This window comes from Diospyros lotus, chromosome 3, assembly GCF_014633365.1.
Source record: "Diospyros lotus cultivar Yz01 chromosome 3, ASM1463336v1, whole genome shotgun sequence".
NCBI lineage: Eukaryota > Viridiplantae > Streptophyta > Magnoliopsida > Ericales > Ebenaceae > Diospyros > Diospyros lotus.
Genome location: NC_068340.1, coordinates 28876507 through 28891285, shown reverse-complemented (window position 1 = coordinate 28891285; position 14779 = coordinate 28876507). Strand labels below are relative to the sequence as shown.

The window sequence follows — 14779 nt, the reverse complement described above, 5'->3', positions numbered from 1 at the left end:
ACAAAATATATAATTCTACATAGAGAATTTTAGTATATTTAAAAAATATATAATTTTGTATTAATCAACCAGTAGATTGCACAAAATTATGTAAAATAACAATAGATTATGGCTGATTATAATATTTTGAAAGTGTAAGAGAGTTTTTTGATGTAATTGAAAGCACATGAGGTAAGTTGCATATGACCCTAAATGCAGAGAGGTTTCATATAATTTACCCTTAAAATTTTGAAATAAACAAATATTATATTCCTAATCCCCTAAAAAGGCATTGAATTTAAAAGAATTAATAAAAAATAAATTTAATATAAAAATATAATCAAACAATATAATATAAATATTCACACAAAAAATATAAGTTATTGTACAAAGTTATATAATACAAACAATCAATTACCCGACGTGTGCATGTAGGGGTGTGTAGGAGGAGGAGGGGGCCATACCCGAGCCCATGTCGCCCTCTAATTTTGTCCGCATCCAACAAATCTTATATTACTTGATACGGGTAACATAATAATTTCATACATATGTATATGAATATATAAATCAGGACAAAATAATTTTGACAAATCTTATATATGAACTTATGCTGTTCTCAGGACAAAATATATATTGTTATATGTATTTCTCGCACCACTCCTTATGGGTTAGACTCAGTCCAATGAGTCGGCCCAATCGCCCGGAGCTTAGAAGGTCTAGGCAACCTCATCAAAGAAAGCTCATACACCCCCGAAATCTGAAGCTCATAAAACGAGCTCCTTACGAGCTTCCAGCAAAGCTCCTAGCGAGTTCTCAGCAATCGACCTAATGAGCTCTCAATAAAGCCCCCAGTTCGCTGGATCGTTCAGCTCGCTAGCCTAAAAAATCTCCAACTCGCATAGATTACAAAGCTGTTGAACAACCAGAAGTAGAGCCCACTTACTTTATTTGAAACGAACCATACTCCTCGAAATAAGGATCTCACTCCTGGTTTTATGCAAATAATAAGGACTATTTGTCCCCCATTATATCATCTTTATATTTCTATATCTTATCCAAATTGTAAAGACCCCTCATTATAAATAGAAGTCAAAGATATCATAAGAGGGGCAAGGAAAATAATCAGATATCGCCACTCTAGAAGAATAACCAGGATACGGTCGTGGAGTAGATATCATTCTGACCGAACCACTTGAAAATTCTTTGTGTTCACTCATATCTGTTATCTTTGTTTTTCTCCCCATAGCATTTTTCGAATTCACTCACTGCAGCCCAAAACGAATCAAGTCGGCCGGAATTGAACGTCGACACGTATAAACTTATTTTTATCTTATTTTTTATATTTGTTTATATTATAAAATATTTTTTTTAAAATTATGTATATGTATATATAAATAAAAACATATATGTATGTGTATTTATATATTGCACGTGTATGTATGTGTATATGCATGTATATATAGGTGTCAAAAGGGCCGGCCCGGCCCGGCCCGAGTCGGCCCACGGGCTTTTTAAACGGGCCGGGCCGGCCCTTTTACTAAAAGGGCCGGGCCGGGCCCGGGCCCTTTTATAATTGATAGGGCCCGGCCCGGCCCACGGCCCCCCTACAAAAGGGCCGGGCCGGGCTGGGCCGGGCCAGCCCGTGGGCTAGAGGGCCGGGCCGGGCCCTTAGCCCACAGGGCCTAGTGGGCCGGGCCCGGTGGGCCCGGCCCTTTTTTTTTAAATAATTTTTTTAAAAATAATACATATAATATATACATATATAAATATCAAAATAATACATATATAAAAATTAATTTATTTTTTTAAAATATTTTCTATCTTAATTCTTAAGTTTTAAATATTATTTCATTATTTTATATTTCAAAATTCTATATGCCTTATAATTTTTGTTGTGAATTGATATGAAAAATAATGTACATATAAAAAGGAGAATGTTTATTTATAATTTAAATATATAAAAAATTTAACTTAAAAATTTTAAATAAATTAATTGATGGTTATTATTTATATATATTGCGAAATTAAATTTTTTAGCATCCAATATCAATAATTACCTAAGAATAACAAAATTAAAAAAAAAAATGAGTAAGGGCCTTACTGGCCCATAAGGGCCTCATGGGCCCGGCCCATAAGGGCCCAACGGGCCACGGGCCGGGCCGGGCCGGGCCGTGGGCCCAATTTCTTTGGCCCAGCCCGGCCCCCCAATGGGGGCCGGGCTCGGCCCGGCCCGTATGAACAGTAACGGGCCGGGCCAAAGCCCGGCCCTTTTGACACCTCTACATGTATATAAATGTATGAATATATATGGTTTAATAATAATTAAAAAAATATAATATTTGATTTTTAATATGTAAAAATTTGATATCTTAATTATTAAAAATTATTATTTTAAGTTATTATTGTGACTGAGAATAAACTAAACTATTGTCTACGTCACACAAGATGTCATGTCAACGAAATAAATCAAATTAGGATTAATGACATTTAACCTTTTAACATTTAGTCCCAAATTTGATAATAAAAAAATATCTAAATTTCATAAAAATATTTAAAATTTTCATCAAAGACCTAAAATTATTAAAAAATACTTAAATTTTATTAAAAAAACCAATAATTTTCATTAAAAAAATACATAAAAATATTCAAATAAATACCTAGATTTCATAAAAAGACTTAAAAATTTTATAAAAAAGAGCTAAAAATATTCAAAAAATTCCTAAATTTCATAAAAGACTTAAAAATTTTATAAAAAAGAGCTAAAAATATTCAAAAAATTCCTAAAATTCATAAAAGACCTAAAATTTAAAAAAATACCTGCAAATATTTAAAAAAAATACCAAATTTCATTAAGAAAAACTAATAGAAACTATGATAACAAGAATTCAAAAAGCAACAAAAACTTCATTGAATCCATAAATCTTATTCACAAACTGTCAAATGAGATTTTAAATAAAAAGTGATAAAATAAAGCCCATCAAATTTTTTGAATATTTTTAAGTTTTTTATTAAATTTTTAGATCCTTTTATGAAATTTAGGTTTTTTTATTATTTTTAGGTTTTTTTTAATATTTTAGGGTTTTAATAAAAATTTTAAGTCTTTTTACAAAATTTAGGTCATTTTTTTTATATCAAATTTGGTCTTTTTCATAAACAAAATATCAAAATTTTTAATTGTTAAGGGACCAAATGTCATATTTATCCATTAATCTTAATTTGATGTATCTTGCTGATATGATGTTCACTCGCAAAAACGGGTATTTTCATGCACATCCAAACGTTATGTTATTGGAAGAACTTAAAAAAATAATTTTTAATAGTTGAAGTATTGAATTTTGACTTTTTATACACTAAATATTAAAGGCTATATTTTTTAACTATTAAAGGATCATTATATGTATTAAGCCAATATATATATATATATGTGTGTATACATGTGTATGCATGTGTATATGTATATAGGTGAACGTGTATATATGTATATTTATATATGTATGAGCTAAATATCTATTTTAGCTTATGTACTTACATATTTTTTTTATTTTGACATTTAATTTTTTTGTTATTTTAAAAATATATCTGAATTATGCAATTTTGAGTCAATTGTACTCCTGAACTTTTTATTGTTACAATTACACTCTTAAATTATACAATTTTGAATCAATTACACACTTTGACAAATTTGCTAAGAATAATAAATTTAGATGTGTAATTGAAATAATAAAAAGTTTAGATATCCAATTAATTTGAAATTATAAGTTTTGGGGTATCTTTAAAATAACAAAAAGTTTAAATGTTTAAATAAAAAAATATGTAAGTACAGGGTTAAATATATATTTTGCCTATATATATGTGTATATTGACATGATATATATATGTGTATGTGTATTAAATATATGTATATATATTGACTTGAAGTATATATGCAATGTTTTAAAAATTGGACCAGGCCGGTTGGTCTGACCGGTTTAACCGAGAACCGGTGGCCTATCCGGTCTGATTTGGTTTAAAAAATTGGATACCATTCAAATCGATCAAAATTCGGTCAAACTAATTAATCGGATAATAGGTTGGTCCCAATTTTTTAACTGTGATTCATTCTGCTTTCTCTCTTTGTGTCACTAGGTTGAAGGGAAGGCTCAAATCTTTTGAGATAGGAGAAAAACGGAAGAAGATGCAAAACCTTGATAACATGTCGGGCTTAAGCATTTACTACTAGTAGAAATCAATGTTGGACTATTGAGAAAAAGGAAAATGATGGTAGAAAAGGATGAGCTTGCGGTGATCTCCATCAGAACCATGGCTCAAGAAGAGGGGTGGAAGCCATTGTTACCTATGTTTTCTTGGGTTACACTTCCATCGTTGCCTATTTCCAAGTCTGATCAGATCCTTTACTACCTAGTCAATCTTCCAAAGTCGATCTCTCACTTCTTCTTCACCCTTCTCATTTCCATTGGAGGAACTCAAGCCGCTGATCATATATATATATATATATAATTCTTTGGTAGCAATTTGCCATAGATCTCAAGCCACATATCTCAATTTCAATTTGAGGTACATTGCGCTTGCAGAGCTATCTCAACTTTCTTTTCACTTTCATCACTCACTTCTAAATTTTTAATTATTAATTAATTTTTTAATAACATACATAACAATTATATATAAAATATTAGTTGTATATTAGTTAATAATAACATTTCTCATAATAATATATAAAATACTAATATTTCAAATATATATTAAAATATATATTTAATATATATATTATTTAATTATAATATATATATATGACATCATCCGATCGGACCACTCTAATCTAATCAATCAGACCAACTAACCCGTGACCCAATCAATAAGGCGGTTCATTGTCCGGTCCAATTTTCAAAACATTATATATATATATATATTATATATGTATAAGTATTAAAGGTGCGTTCTTTGTTATGCCCTTGCGAAAAAAAAGTAAAAAAATTTAAGTTGAGTGGTGTTTGAGACTAATTGTTTAAATTTTAATTATTTTAAACAAAGTTTTAACCAAAATCAATTTTAGTATACAGATAAAGTTATCTTAAAAGTAAATTATTGTTTAAAGATTATAACTTTAAATTTTGTTCACATAGTTTCTATTTTTTAAGTAAAATACATAAAACATATTTTAGAAAGATTTGAAATTTACATATATAAGATACAGATGTATAAGTATGTGTATGTGTGTATATATATTGTGTGTATATATTTATTTATGGCTAAAAGTATATTTTTGTCTATGAACTTTTATATATTTTTTTTCTTATAGAATCTTAAATTTTTTGTATTTTCAAATGTGCCCCTAAAGCGTGCAAAATCATTCATTTAAATACCTGAACAGCAAGTGATACGTACGAATGCTGACATGACAGTTTTCTAGCATCTCCACGACTTCCCCACTATGTATATATATATATATAGACATCTCTTTTCCAACGTCTCCTTAGCTCTCTATTTTTTTTATCTATTCAAAATCTCCTTAGCTTCCTCTGTCTCACTCCGACGTCTCATTAACTCAATCTCTTTTTTCATCGGCATCTTCTTAGCTCTCCCCTATGTATTTGGTGTCTTTTTAGCTCTCTCCTTTTGTATTCGGCGTCTTTTTAGCTCACTCTATCTTTTTTTGACATTTTCTTATAGCTTCGCTATCTCTATTCAACATTTTTTTAGTTCTCTCTCTCTCTCTCTCTCTATTCAACATCTCTTTAACTCCATATTTCTCTCTTTGGTTGCATCTCCTCTAACGTTCTTTTCTCTATTTGGCAATATCTTCTTAGCTCCTCCATCTCTCTAGCTATGTCTTATCAACTTCCTTTCTCTATTTAGTGAAGCTACAAAGCTCTTATTTAGGCTATTGGAATAGTTAAGAGCAAATGAGAAGAGAATAATCTAAAAAAGAAGATAAAAGAAAAGAACGCCAAAGCTAGATCTAGTCAGACTCCCACACATGGCTGATTGTGAAGAATCATCTTATTCCTTGTCCTCAGAATCAAGTGACAACAAAGAGAAAAAATTGAGGAAATGCCGAAAAGAGAGAAAAAGAGAACCAAGGAGATGCAACTGAATAAAGAAAGGAATATCATAAATGTCGCCAGATCTGAGGTGACACATCTAGAGAAAGAGGGGGAGTTGAAGACACTAAAAAGAGAGAAGACATCGAAAAAGATGCAACTGGAGATAGGGAAAGTTAAGAAGACACAATCGGATAGAGAAAGAAAGATCGAAAATGTTTCTAGATCTGAAGTGACACAACCAGAAAGAGAAAAGGAGTTGAGGAAACACTAGAGATAGAAAGATGCTAGAAGAAACGTAGTCAAAGAGAGAGAATGAGTTAAGGAGGCATTGGAGAGAGAGAAAGAAAGAGTTGAGGAGATGTAGTTAGGTAAAGAGAGGGATATCAGAGATGTTGCCAAATCTGAAGTAACGTAGTCAGGGAGAGAGAGGTGGGGAACTAAATAGATGCCGAGGAAAGAGAGAAATAAGATGCTAGAGGAGACATAGCTGTAGGAGACGTATGAGAAGCCAGAGAAACAAGAGACACAACCAAAGAAAGAGAAAAATAGAGAGAGTTGATGAAACCCTAAAGAGAAAGAGAGAGAGTTGAGAAGACATTGTCAAAAAGAGAGATGGAGTTGAAGAGACGCCGAAGAAAGAAGAAAGGCCAAAGAATGAAAGATGGGGGAAGTTGAAGAGATGTTAGAGAGAGAAAGAAGACACCAGATAAGGAGAAAGATGAGAGAAGTTGAGGCAATGCTAGAAAACTATCACATTAGTCCGAGTGTGCATCGCTTGCTAGTCAAGTGTGTAAATGAATTATTTTATAAAATTTATGATCACATTTGGAATCACAAAAAGTTTAAACTTTCACAAGAAAAAATGTAAAAATTTAAGGGCAAAAAGATACTTTTTGGTCTTTATTTATTTATAGATATACACATACATATATATATATATAAAGATATTTTGATGAAAGAAAAAGTATAAATAGGAAAATAACTTACAGTTTTTAAATTAGTAAGTTATTTTACATTGTAAAATATTTTTCATTTTTTTAATCAAACATCTAAAAATATGAAATTATTTAAAAAAATGTTTTACACAAAAATAAATAAAGCTTAAATGAAAAAGAATAATCATATTTTTTATAATAAGGATAATCAATTTAAAATAGAAACTTTGTTATTCAATTTTTTAAATGTATTCTTCTTATTAGAAGACAAATATAAAAAGTTTTTAATTACCTTTTTAAAAATGAAGACATATTCATTCCAAAATTTATTAAAAAAAACTAAACAACAATCACCAAAGTCATCGACTTGATTTTTTTTACTTTTTTTTATTTACACACGTGTCATCTCTGAAAAATGGCCATTGACTTGAATTTTTTTTTTTTTCATTTACATATGTATAACCCAAATCACATTTCAATTTATAATGTTAACAATATCGTGAGTGTTGCACTTATAATAATAATTTTACAAGAATAAGAATAATATGATTTTAGTATTTTATCATATTATTGATGACAAAAATTGCATTATATTACAATTTCAACATATGATTTGCCAAATCATTTTGAATACATTTTTTGGATTTTAAGATAAGAAAATAGTAGTCCATATATAGCGACTCAACACATAGCTTCAAATTTTTTGCAGAAGCCAAAAATTGAAATAAAAAATAAATTGTTTCCTATAACTAATTTGATTAGGCATAAAAGTCTAATAATTTTATTAGATGCATAAATTATTATAGAATAATATATTATTCTTTTAAATAAAGTATGGCTCTAGCACAACGCTTGTATTGTTTTCCCCACAATTGCGGTTTAGTTGCTCTCATTTTACTCACCATTACAGGAATCACTTTTGCTTCTTTTTTCTTTTAGTTACTAAGATGTTTTGGTTCATTAGGTTATCTCTTATTTGCCCATGAAATTAGCAATAATTCAAAAGATTAACCTATTCAAAAAATCTTTCAATCCATGTTTATTTTCAACTCCCATAAGCTTTTCCCTTTCTCATCTCTGAGTGCCTAAGCATCCACCGTAAACCTTTCCTAACCTTACTCTTTAACTTTAAAACTAACCCATCCTTAGGTGCTACTAAATTGGAGGGACTTATTTGTGCATCGAGATGTCTCTGGTAGAGGTCCTTCACGACCTAGATGCTCATTTAGCAGAAAGATTTAGATACACAAAAACATGAGTTCCATTGAAAATTCCTACTATCACGCATTAATGCTTAGTTGAGGTATTTGACATTGACATTGCATAAGTAGAGCAAGAAAGTCTCTTGTTGCCCCACGTATATTTACATAAACCAAGCAACGCTGCTAGTGTGTATATATCATTCAGCATACAAAAATCCCACATCAAATACCACATGAACAACTGCAAACATTCAAAGTTTCTGAAAAATACGCATAGTTATCCCACAAAATGAAACCAATGAAAGCTACAACCTATCAACTCCTAAACATTCTCAAACCAGGCTCCTAATCAGCAGTGAGCATATGAAAAGGCCTTCGTTTTTGCTAGCAGCAGTGTCTGCAAAATGATACCAAGCGTTTAGTCATAGAAGAGTAGTTAAAATCGAAGTTCTGATCTATGGGAACCCATAAAAAGAAAGAAGGGACATGAACCTGTCTGGCGATTTCTATTTCTGTGGCTTTTTCCATAAAACCCCAATCTTCTTCAGCATGTTCCCATTTTTCTTCCTCAGCAAATCATCGTCAAACTCTTCTGAGTAAGGCAAACTAATCTTCCCTGCTGCTGGATTGTAGCTGCTGTCCAATGAACCTGTTCTATCCATGAACTTGCCGTTGTTAGCAGTTGATAGCATCGCCACAGCTGCCTCTGCAGCTTTCCTCCACTGGTCGGATTGCACCTTTAGCCTTCTTAAATCTGCCTCCATCTCCGAAGTTGCTGCTTGTGCTGCCTCCAACTGCTCAGCCACCCTTGCTGCCCTTCTGTTACTTTTCTCCGCTTCCTGTGTCATATAACCAAGTTTCACAAGTGCTTCTCTTTCTGCAGCCCTCGTAGCCTCTACCTCAGCCACAATCTCGTCTTTTGCTTTGCCCTTGTCCATTTCCCTTCCCCTGATTTTCGACTTCAACATTTCATTCTCCTCCAACACAATTTGCAACTCTGTCTCCTTGTCCATCAAATTCGCCTTCAAATCTTCAACCTCCTCCAATTTCTTTAGGTCCTTTTCCTGTTCATATTCTATCTGGCATGTTAGGCTATTCTCAAGCTTCATATGCAGCTCCTCATTCTCCTCTGAGATACCTTGCAATTCAGTTTCCTTGTCCATCAAATTTGCCTTCAACTCCTCAATGTTGGCTTTTGTTTTATCTAGTTCTGCATCCAGTTCAGCCTCTCTCAGACTTGATGCAGCCTTAATCTGCTCCACCAACTCATTAGTACTTCTGATATGCAGCATGTTTTGGATTTGTTCTTCATTGTATTTGATCTCAGAAGTTTCTAGGACAGTTCTTAATTGTCCTAACTCCATCTTAAGGGAAGTAAGCTCAGCCTCAAGCTGTGAGGATTTCGTTATCTTTTCATTTTTTGTTGCTTCACATTCAATCTTAGGATCAGTTTCCAGACTTTCGGAATCAATGCTGCCAGCACTATTAATATTAGCCTTAAGTTTGTTAACAACCTCTTCCAGTTGGTTCACGTGTGCCTTTGACTGATCCAATTCCACAGCTATCGAATTGTAAGCTTCCTTGGCTTTAATACCATCCAACCTGAGGGTCTCAACAGTCCTTTTAGCAGTTTCAAGTTGCAGCAAAGTCTCACCAACTAGTTCTTGTGCCTGAGCTTCTGATTCTTTGCAGTCCCTTAACTGGTTTTTCATATTCTCCACAAGAGAAAGGGTATCAGCTAGGTTCCCTTTCAAGCTATGGAGTTCTGCTTCAGCAGATTCGACATTCTTCTTTTGGGCAGCCTCAGACTCGGCCACCGTTTCAAGCTGGTCCTTTAGCCTTTGAATCTCATTCACTGCAGAGGTCAATGCAGCTGAGTCAACTGAGCGCTGCTTCTGGATGACCTCCAGTTCAGACTGCCATGCAAGGTCAGAATCCCGAGAGATCTTCTGGAGCTCACCAACCTGTGCTGTCTCAGAAGCAGACAGGTTGGAAAGCTGCTTCTGAGACTCTTCCAGCTTTAAAGACATATCCAGTAGCTGCTTTTTTGAGTCCTCTGCCTCTTGCTGAGCTCTCTTCTTCCATGACTCTGCAGAACTAAGCTGGTCTTTCACCTTCTTCAGATCATCTTGAAGTTGAGAAATCTGAGATTCCAATTCAGAAATCCTGCTAGGCCGCTTCCTCTGGAGCTTGAAAAGAGGAAGATAATGATTTAGAAATTTCTTGGAGTAAATCAATTGGAAAATATATTTTGAAAAAAAGGTCATATACATAACCTAAACAAATTCAAATACGATTAGTTTCGAATACCAAAAATCATTGTGGACATAGGCTTAAAACAAGACAAAAACATTTTTTTGGGGGGTTAGGTCAAGACAGAGACTTTGATTAACCCCAGGAACACTGTTAAAGCAGCATAGAAGCATAAATATAGTGGCATACAAGATTTGGAACTGTATTTTCACAAAAGAAAATAAATTTTCACTCTCCAAATATTAGGCTATTGGCAGGTCTTGATTACATCCATCATAAATTTAACACAACTATAAAAGAAGCATCTCCATCACCTCTATCATTAAGTTGACATAACCATAAAAGAAGCATAAGGATAATCAAATTTTGGAAGTTTAGTTCAATGAAGCAAAGAAAATTCCCAAAAAGAGTTTTCATGGTTCTCCATTTCTTTATCATCCATAACCATAAGATTCCTCAATTTCAATTCATGTACCAAACAGTAGTATCAAAAGAAATGCAACAAATTCATGCCAAACACAATTATGATAAACAACCATACCAGGAATGCATAGGATGATCAATGCAGAACAATGGCATTTCATTGCTGTTGTTTCAATTGAGTTTTTCCAATAATCAATGTGTTATCAATGAGCAGAATTTGCAAGAACCAAATGCTAAGAAGAAATTTTAGGGGAAAAAAAGAAAGCAAAGAGGTGAAGCTTGGTGATCCAAAACTTATATGAAGTTTTCGTGGAGAACCAGAGACAAAAGGGAGTAGATATATGTAGAGAAGAGTCACTAGGACCCTGAGATGATAACAAATGTGTACTCTAGTTAACAATCCCTTCATTTTAACCTTTTTGAATTCATTACCCACAAGAGCTTTAATGCTTAGGTTTTTACATTATCTGCATAGAAACGTGGCTAGAAAGATTTATGTATATTCTCTAAGCCTTGTTTAGAAGAAAATTTATTGGGTTCTAACTGCTGCAAGAATTACCTCAGACACAGGACTTCTGGGTGACCTGCGCTCAGTAACTTTAGGGCTTCTATCTTTTGGTGTCCTACTTGCTAGTTTGGAAGATGATGCAGAAGCAATCTCTAATGTAGGTGGACTGAGTTGGCGTACTGCCCGAGGAGAGAATCTTGGAGGCCCTTCTGTAGAGTTTTTTCTGCTGCCAATATCAGTAAAGTCAGAGTAAGACTTCAGATAATGCAAGTCATCTAACATCAGATTATCATAAAAAGATAGATAAATAAAAACAGCATTGAAAAATTTCATCCTCAACCAATGTCAAGTCATGACAAGTGCAAACAAAAGCAGGTCTTTACACCAGCTAACCTGCTGTCAAATTTACACGTCAATTCTCTCTACACATTAAGTGGGCAATCTAGCAAGTCAAGTGATCTTAAGCAGCACTTCTGGCACTACAGCCTTTGAGAAGGCCCTCAATATTTACTCACTTCCAGTAATTGTCCAATTTAAATTTTAAAAATAATACTTGTAAGAAGTAATGAGAGCCCCTTGGAAAATTATTTAGCATGATGAAGTCAATTTGCAGAAAAAATATCAAGCACCTATAGTACTACTAAATAGGTGTGCAAAATTTACAAATCCGGGTACAGCAAGCAGTTAATTGAAGTGACCTATGTGACTAGAAGAGGGAAGCAATGGGGATTGTTGTGGATAAATGCTCCTAGGAATGCAGTCTCTCTAACAACTTATAAGTACTAGGAGCTGGTTAATAAAAAATTTTAACTCATTAGTACTTAAATTTAAATCTCACCCCCAAATCCTCACCCACTCTTAACATAGTTGTTAACAGCCTAAATGGTGTGAACAGGAGATTCAATAAATTCATTGATTTCAATACTGAGAGAAAGAAGCTAACTCTCTTTAACTCTTTGTGGAACCACATCTCAACCATAAAGATTATGCAAGAGACTCCCTTTTTTTCTCTCTCTTTAGTAAGCAAACTAGAAAAAGGAGAAAAACTGCAAGAACAGATGAAACTCTGTTCAAAATACTATCCAAGAGAACTACGACCAACCCAAATCAGATGTGACATCCAACATCGATCTTTGAAGTAAGAGCGAAGAACTGTTTTTTTTTTTTTTTTTTTTTTTAACAATAGACCTTCCACCCTAGAACCAATGGCTGAAATGATCAAAATCAGCAACCAAAAATTTACCATAGAAATATCATTGAAATGAGTATGGAAAGTGATTCAGCTCAGTTAACATAAATTATTCCAGCATCACAAATTAAGAAAACATGAAGGATTTTTGTGTCGAAAAATAAAATGTAGTGAAAACCACAATAAAAAAGGAGTCTCATTCACTCTCCTGACAATGGGCCCTTTGAAATTCAATGGAGAAGCACAAAACCAATATAACCAATAGGCTGAAGATGACAATCTACTACACAGTAATAAAATTCAAAATCCGTGAAGGAACACAATATAAAAATCTTGTACTTGATCACATAATGCAGAACTTGTCGGATAACAAAACAACGCCATAAATTCCAGCAAACAGCTTGCCAAGCATTCTACACAGATAAAGGAACACCCATCAAGGCCATTGAAGTTACCTTGCTTTAGGAGTCTGCATAGTTAACCACCTTCCTGGCCAGCAAAATTAAAGAGCACTAGTGTATAAGATCTTTGCTACTTCAATGCTGCCTGGCCCACAAAACCTGCAAGAATTCAGGGAAATCACAAGGTTAGTAGGAGAGAGAGAAGGAAGGGAATCCAATGTGAATAAATATACAACACTGAAGATATTTATGGGTTTATCGAATACTAGAAGTTCACTCCTTATCAAGATGCGTACTGATTGACACACACCAAAATAGCGCGCACACAAACAATATACACCAAGAACTAAAATGGTATGCTGTTTCCGTTCCAATTGCTCAAGCAAATAGGACAATAACATTAATTTCATCACTGCCCACACCAATACTTAAGAAGTTTCAGGCATGCTGAATAAACCATTATTGCGTTCAGGAGGTAAGTATGGCTCTACCGGAACAAGAGGTAAATACTAAAATTACAGAAAAGTACCCATCTTGTATAACTGCGAGGTCCTAGAAATTTAGACAGGAAGTAGACCGACAAAACCACAATGCCAACTCTGTAAATTGGTTTCCAAACAGGGGCAATCTCGTCAATGGGAAACTGGCCACCCTCCGCTTTTGCCGTAATTGGAGGCACAATCCACGCAACTGCTCATGGCTTGTGGGGCTGGGGATTAATTACACACAAGTTTGAAATGATAATGGAAGATAAGAAAGGGATAAATTATAAATGGAGTCGTCCAAACGATTCGACTCGCCGATTCTCCGTCAACGAGTCGGAGAACTCGAAAACGGAAAACAAATACACACAAACCTAGATGAGATCTACTGGTCAAGATTCAGAGTATAAACGTACATAACAGAGAAGAAACAGTGCAGATTCAGAAAACGGCAAATGAGAGTTTCAAAGAGAGCCGAGAAACGGAGAGAAAAAGGAGATGTGCTTAGACGCTGCCTTTCTGAGATTCTTTAGACGTTGCTTTTGCTAAAGTGAGATTGGAAAAAGGCTGTAAAGTAACAGCTGAAGCTACAAAGGGAGGCAGTAGGAGCAATGTTCTCTTTACAAAGAACAAAGATCCAAAAAGAGAGGAATCATTGCATTGCATTGCATCAGGAAAAAAATAAAAATTAAAAACGAGTTGGAAGCCCCAAAGGAATACCAACGTGGTCAGAGCATTGTTTTCTCTCTTGTATTTTCCTTCCTGGAAAGCAAACAGAGAAACAGGCTACTACAGGACTTCTCTTCCCCGTGCATTCTCCCGTATTTTTCCGGGAAAGAAGAAAAATCGAACAGAGAAGGAAAATGCGGGTAAATATATGATAATTTCTTACCAAAGAAAAAGAGGCGATGACGCAGTAGCTAGTGATGCGAGGCTTTTCTTTCTACTTGGAGACGACAACAGAAGAATGGAGCGAGCGAGCTTCTTCTTTCATGAATTCTTGCTACTTCGGCTTCTGCTGCTCCTCTTAAACCCCGTTCCCGAGGCCACCTCGCTCACTCTTATCTGTCTCTCTGCTTCCGTTTCCATGGTACATAGGCTGAATTCGTCCAGCGTATTATCAACGTCAAAATGATCCAGCTCGCTCGCTCGTTCTTTTTTGTTATATCAAAAATAAATAAATTATACCATTCATCCTTGATGTTTAATATAATTACAGATCCATCTACTACAGTTCGAGAAAATACAAAAATATCTCCTCCGAGATTTAAAATTTGAATCAGCCAATGCTCCATGACAGTTAACTTTTTTTTTAAAATTTTAAAAATGTCTTATTTTAATCTTTCTCCACCTCCTCTTTTCCTTA

The 14779-nt window shown here is 34.0% G+C and overlaps 1 protein-coding gene across 14 annotated transcripts; it reads right to left on the bottom strand.

The window, feature by feature from the left end:
* Nucleotides 1-8192: 8192 nt before the first annotated feature.
* Nucleotides 8193-14543, bottom strand: LOC127798218 (interactor of constitutive active ROPs 3). 14 transcript variants are annotated; one of them, XM_052331608.1, is made up of 5 exons: nucleotides 14306-14543; nucleotides 12986-13090; nucleotides 11393-11567; nucleotides 8650-10346; nucleotides 8193-8554 (listed from the first exon to the last, which is right to left on the bottom strand). In XM_052331608.1, the coding sequence occupies exons 2-4, from the start codon at nucleotides 13003-13005 to the stop codon at nucleotides 8664-8666; spliced, it is 1878 nt and encodes a 625-aa protein (XP_052187568.1). In that variant the 5' UTR covers nucleotides 13006-13090; nucleotides 14306-14543; the 3' UTR covers nucleotides 8193-8554; nucleotides 8650-8663. The 14 variants fall into 14 exon arrangements, with proteins under 14 accessions (XP_052187568.1, XP_052187581.1, XP_052187574.1 ...); XM_052331621.1 differs by having other exon boundaries at nucleotides 8650-10340; XM_052331614.1 differs by having other exon boundaries at nucleotides 11393-11564.
* Between the last annotated feature and the right edge of the window lie 236 nt (nucleotides 14544-14779).

Bases quoted from the DNA above. Each gene is read 5' to 3' on its own strand.
- LOC127798218 (XM_052331608.1), bottom strand. From the start codon at position 13,005: ATGCAGACTCCTAAAGCAAG. The intron at 11,568-12,985 runs GTAACTTCAATG...TGATATTGGCAG, and splicing joins ATGCAGACTCCTAAAGCAAG to CAGAAAAAACTCTACAGAAG. The intron at 10,347-11,392 runs GTAATTCTTGCA...CCTCTTTTCAAG, and splicing joins CCAGAAGTCCTGTGTCTGAG to CTCCAGAGGAAGCGGCCTAG.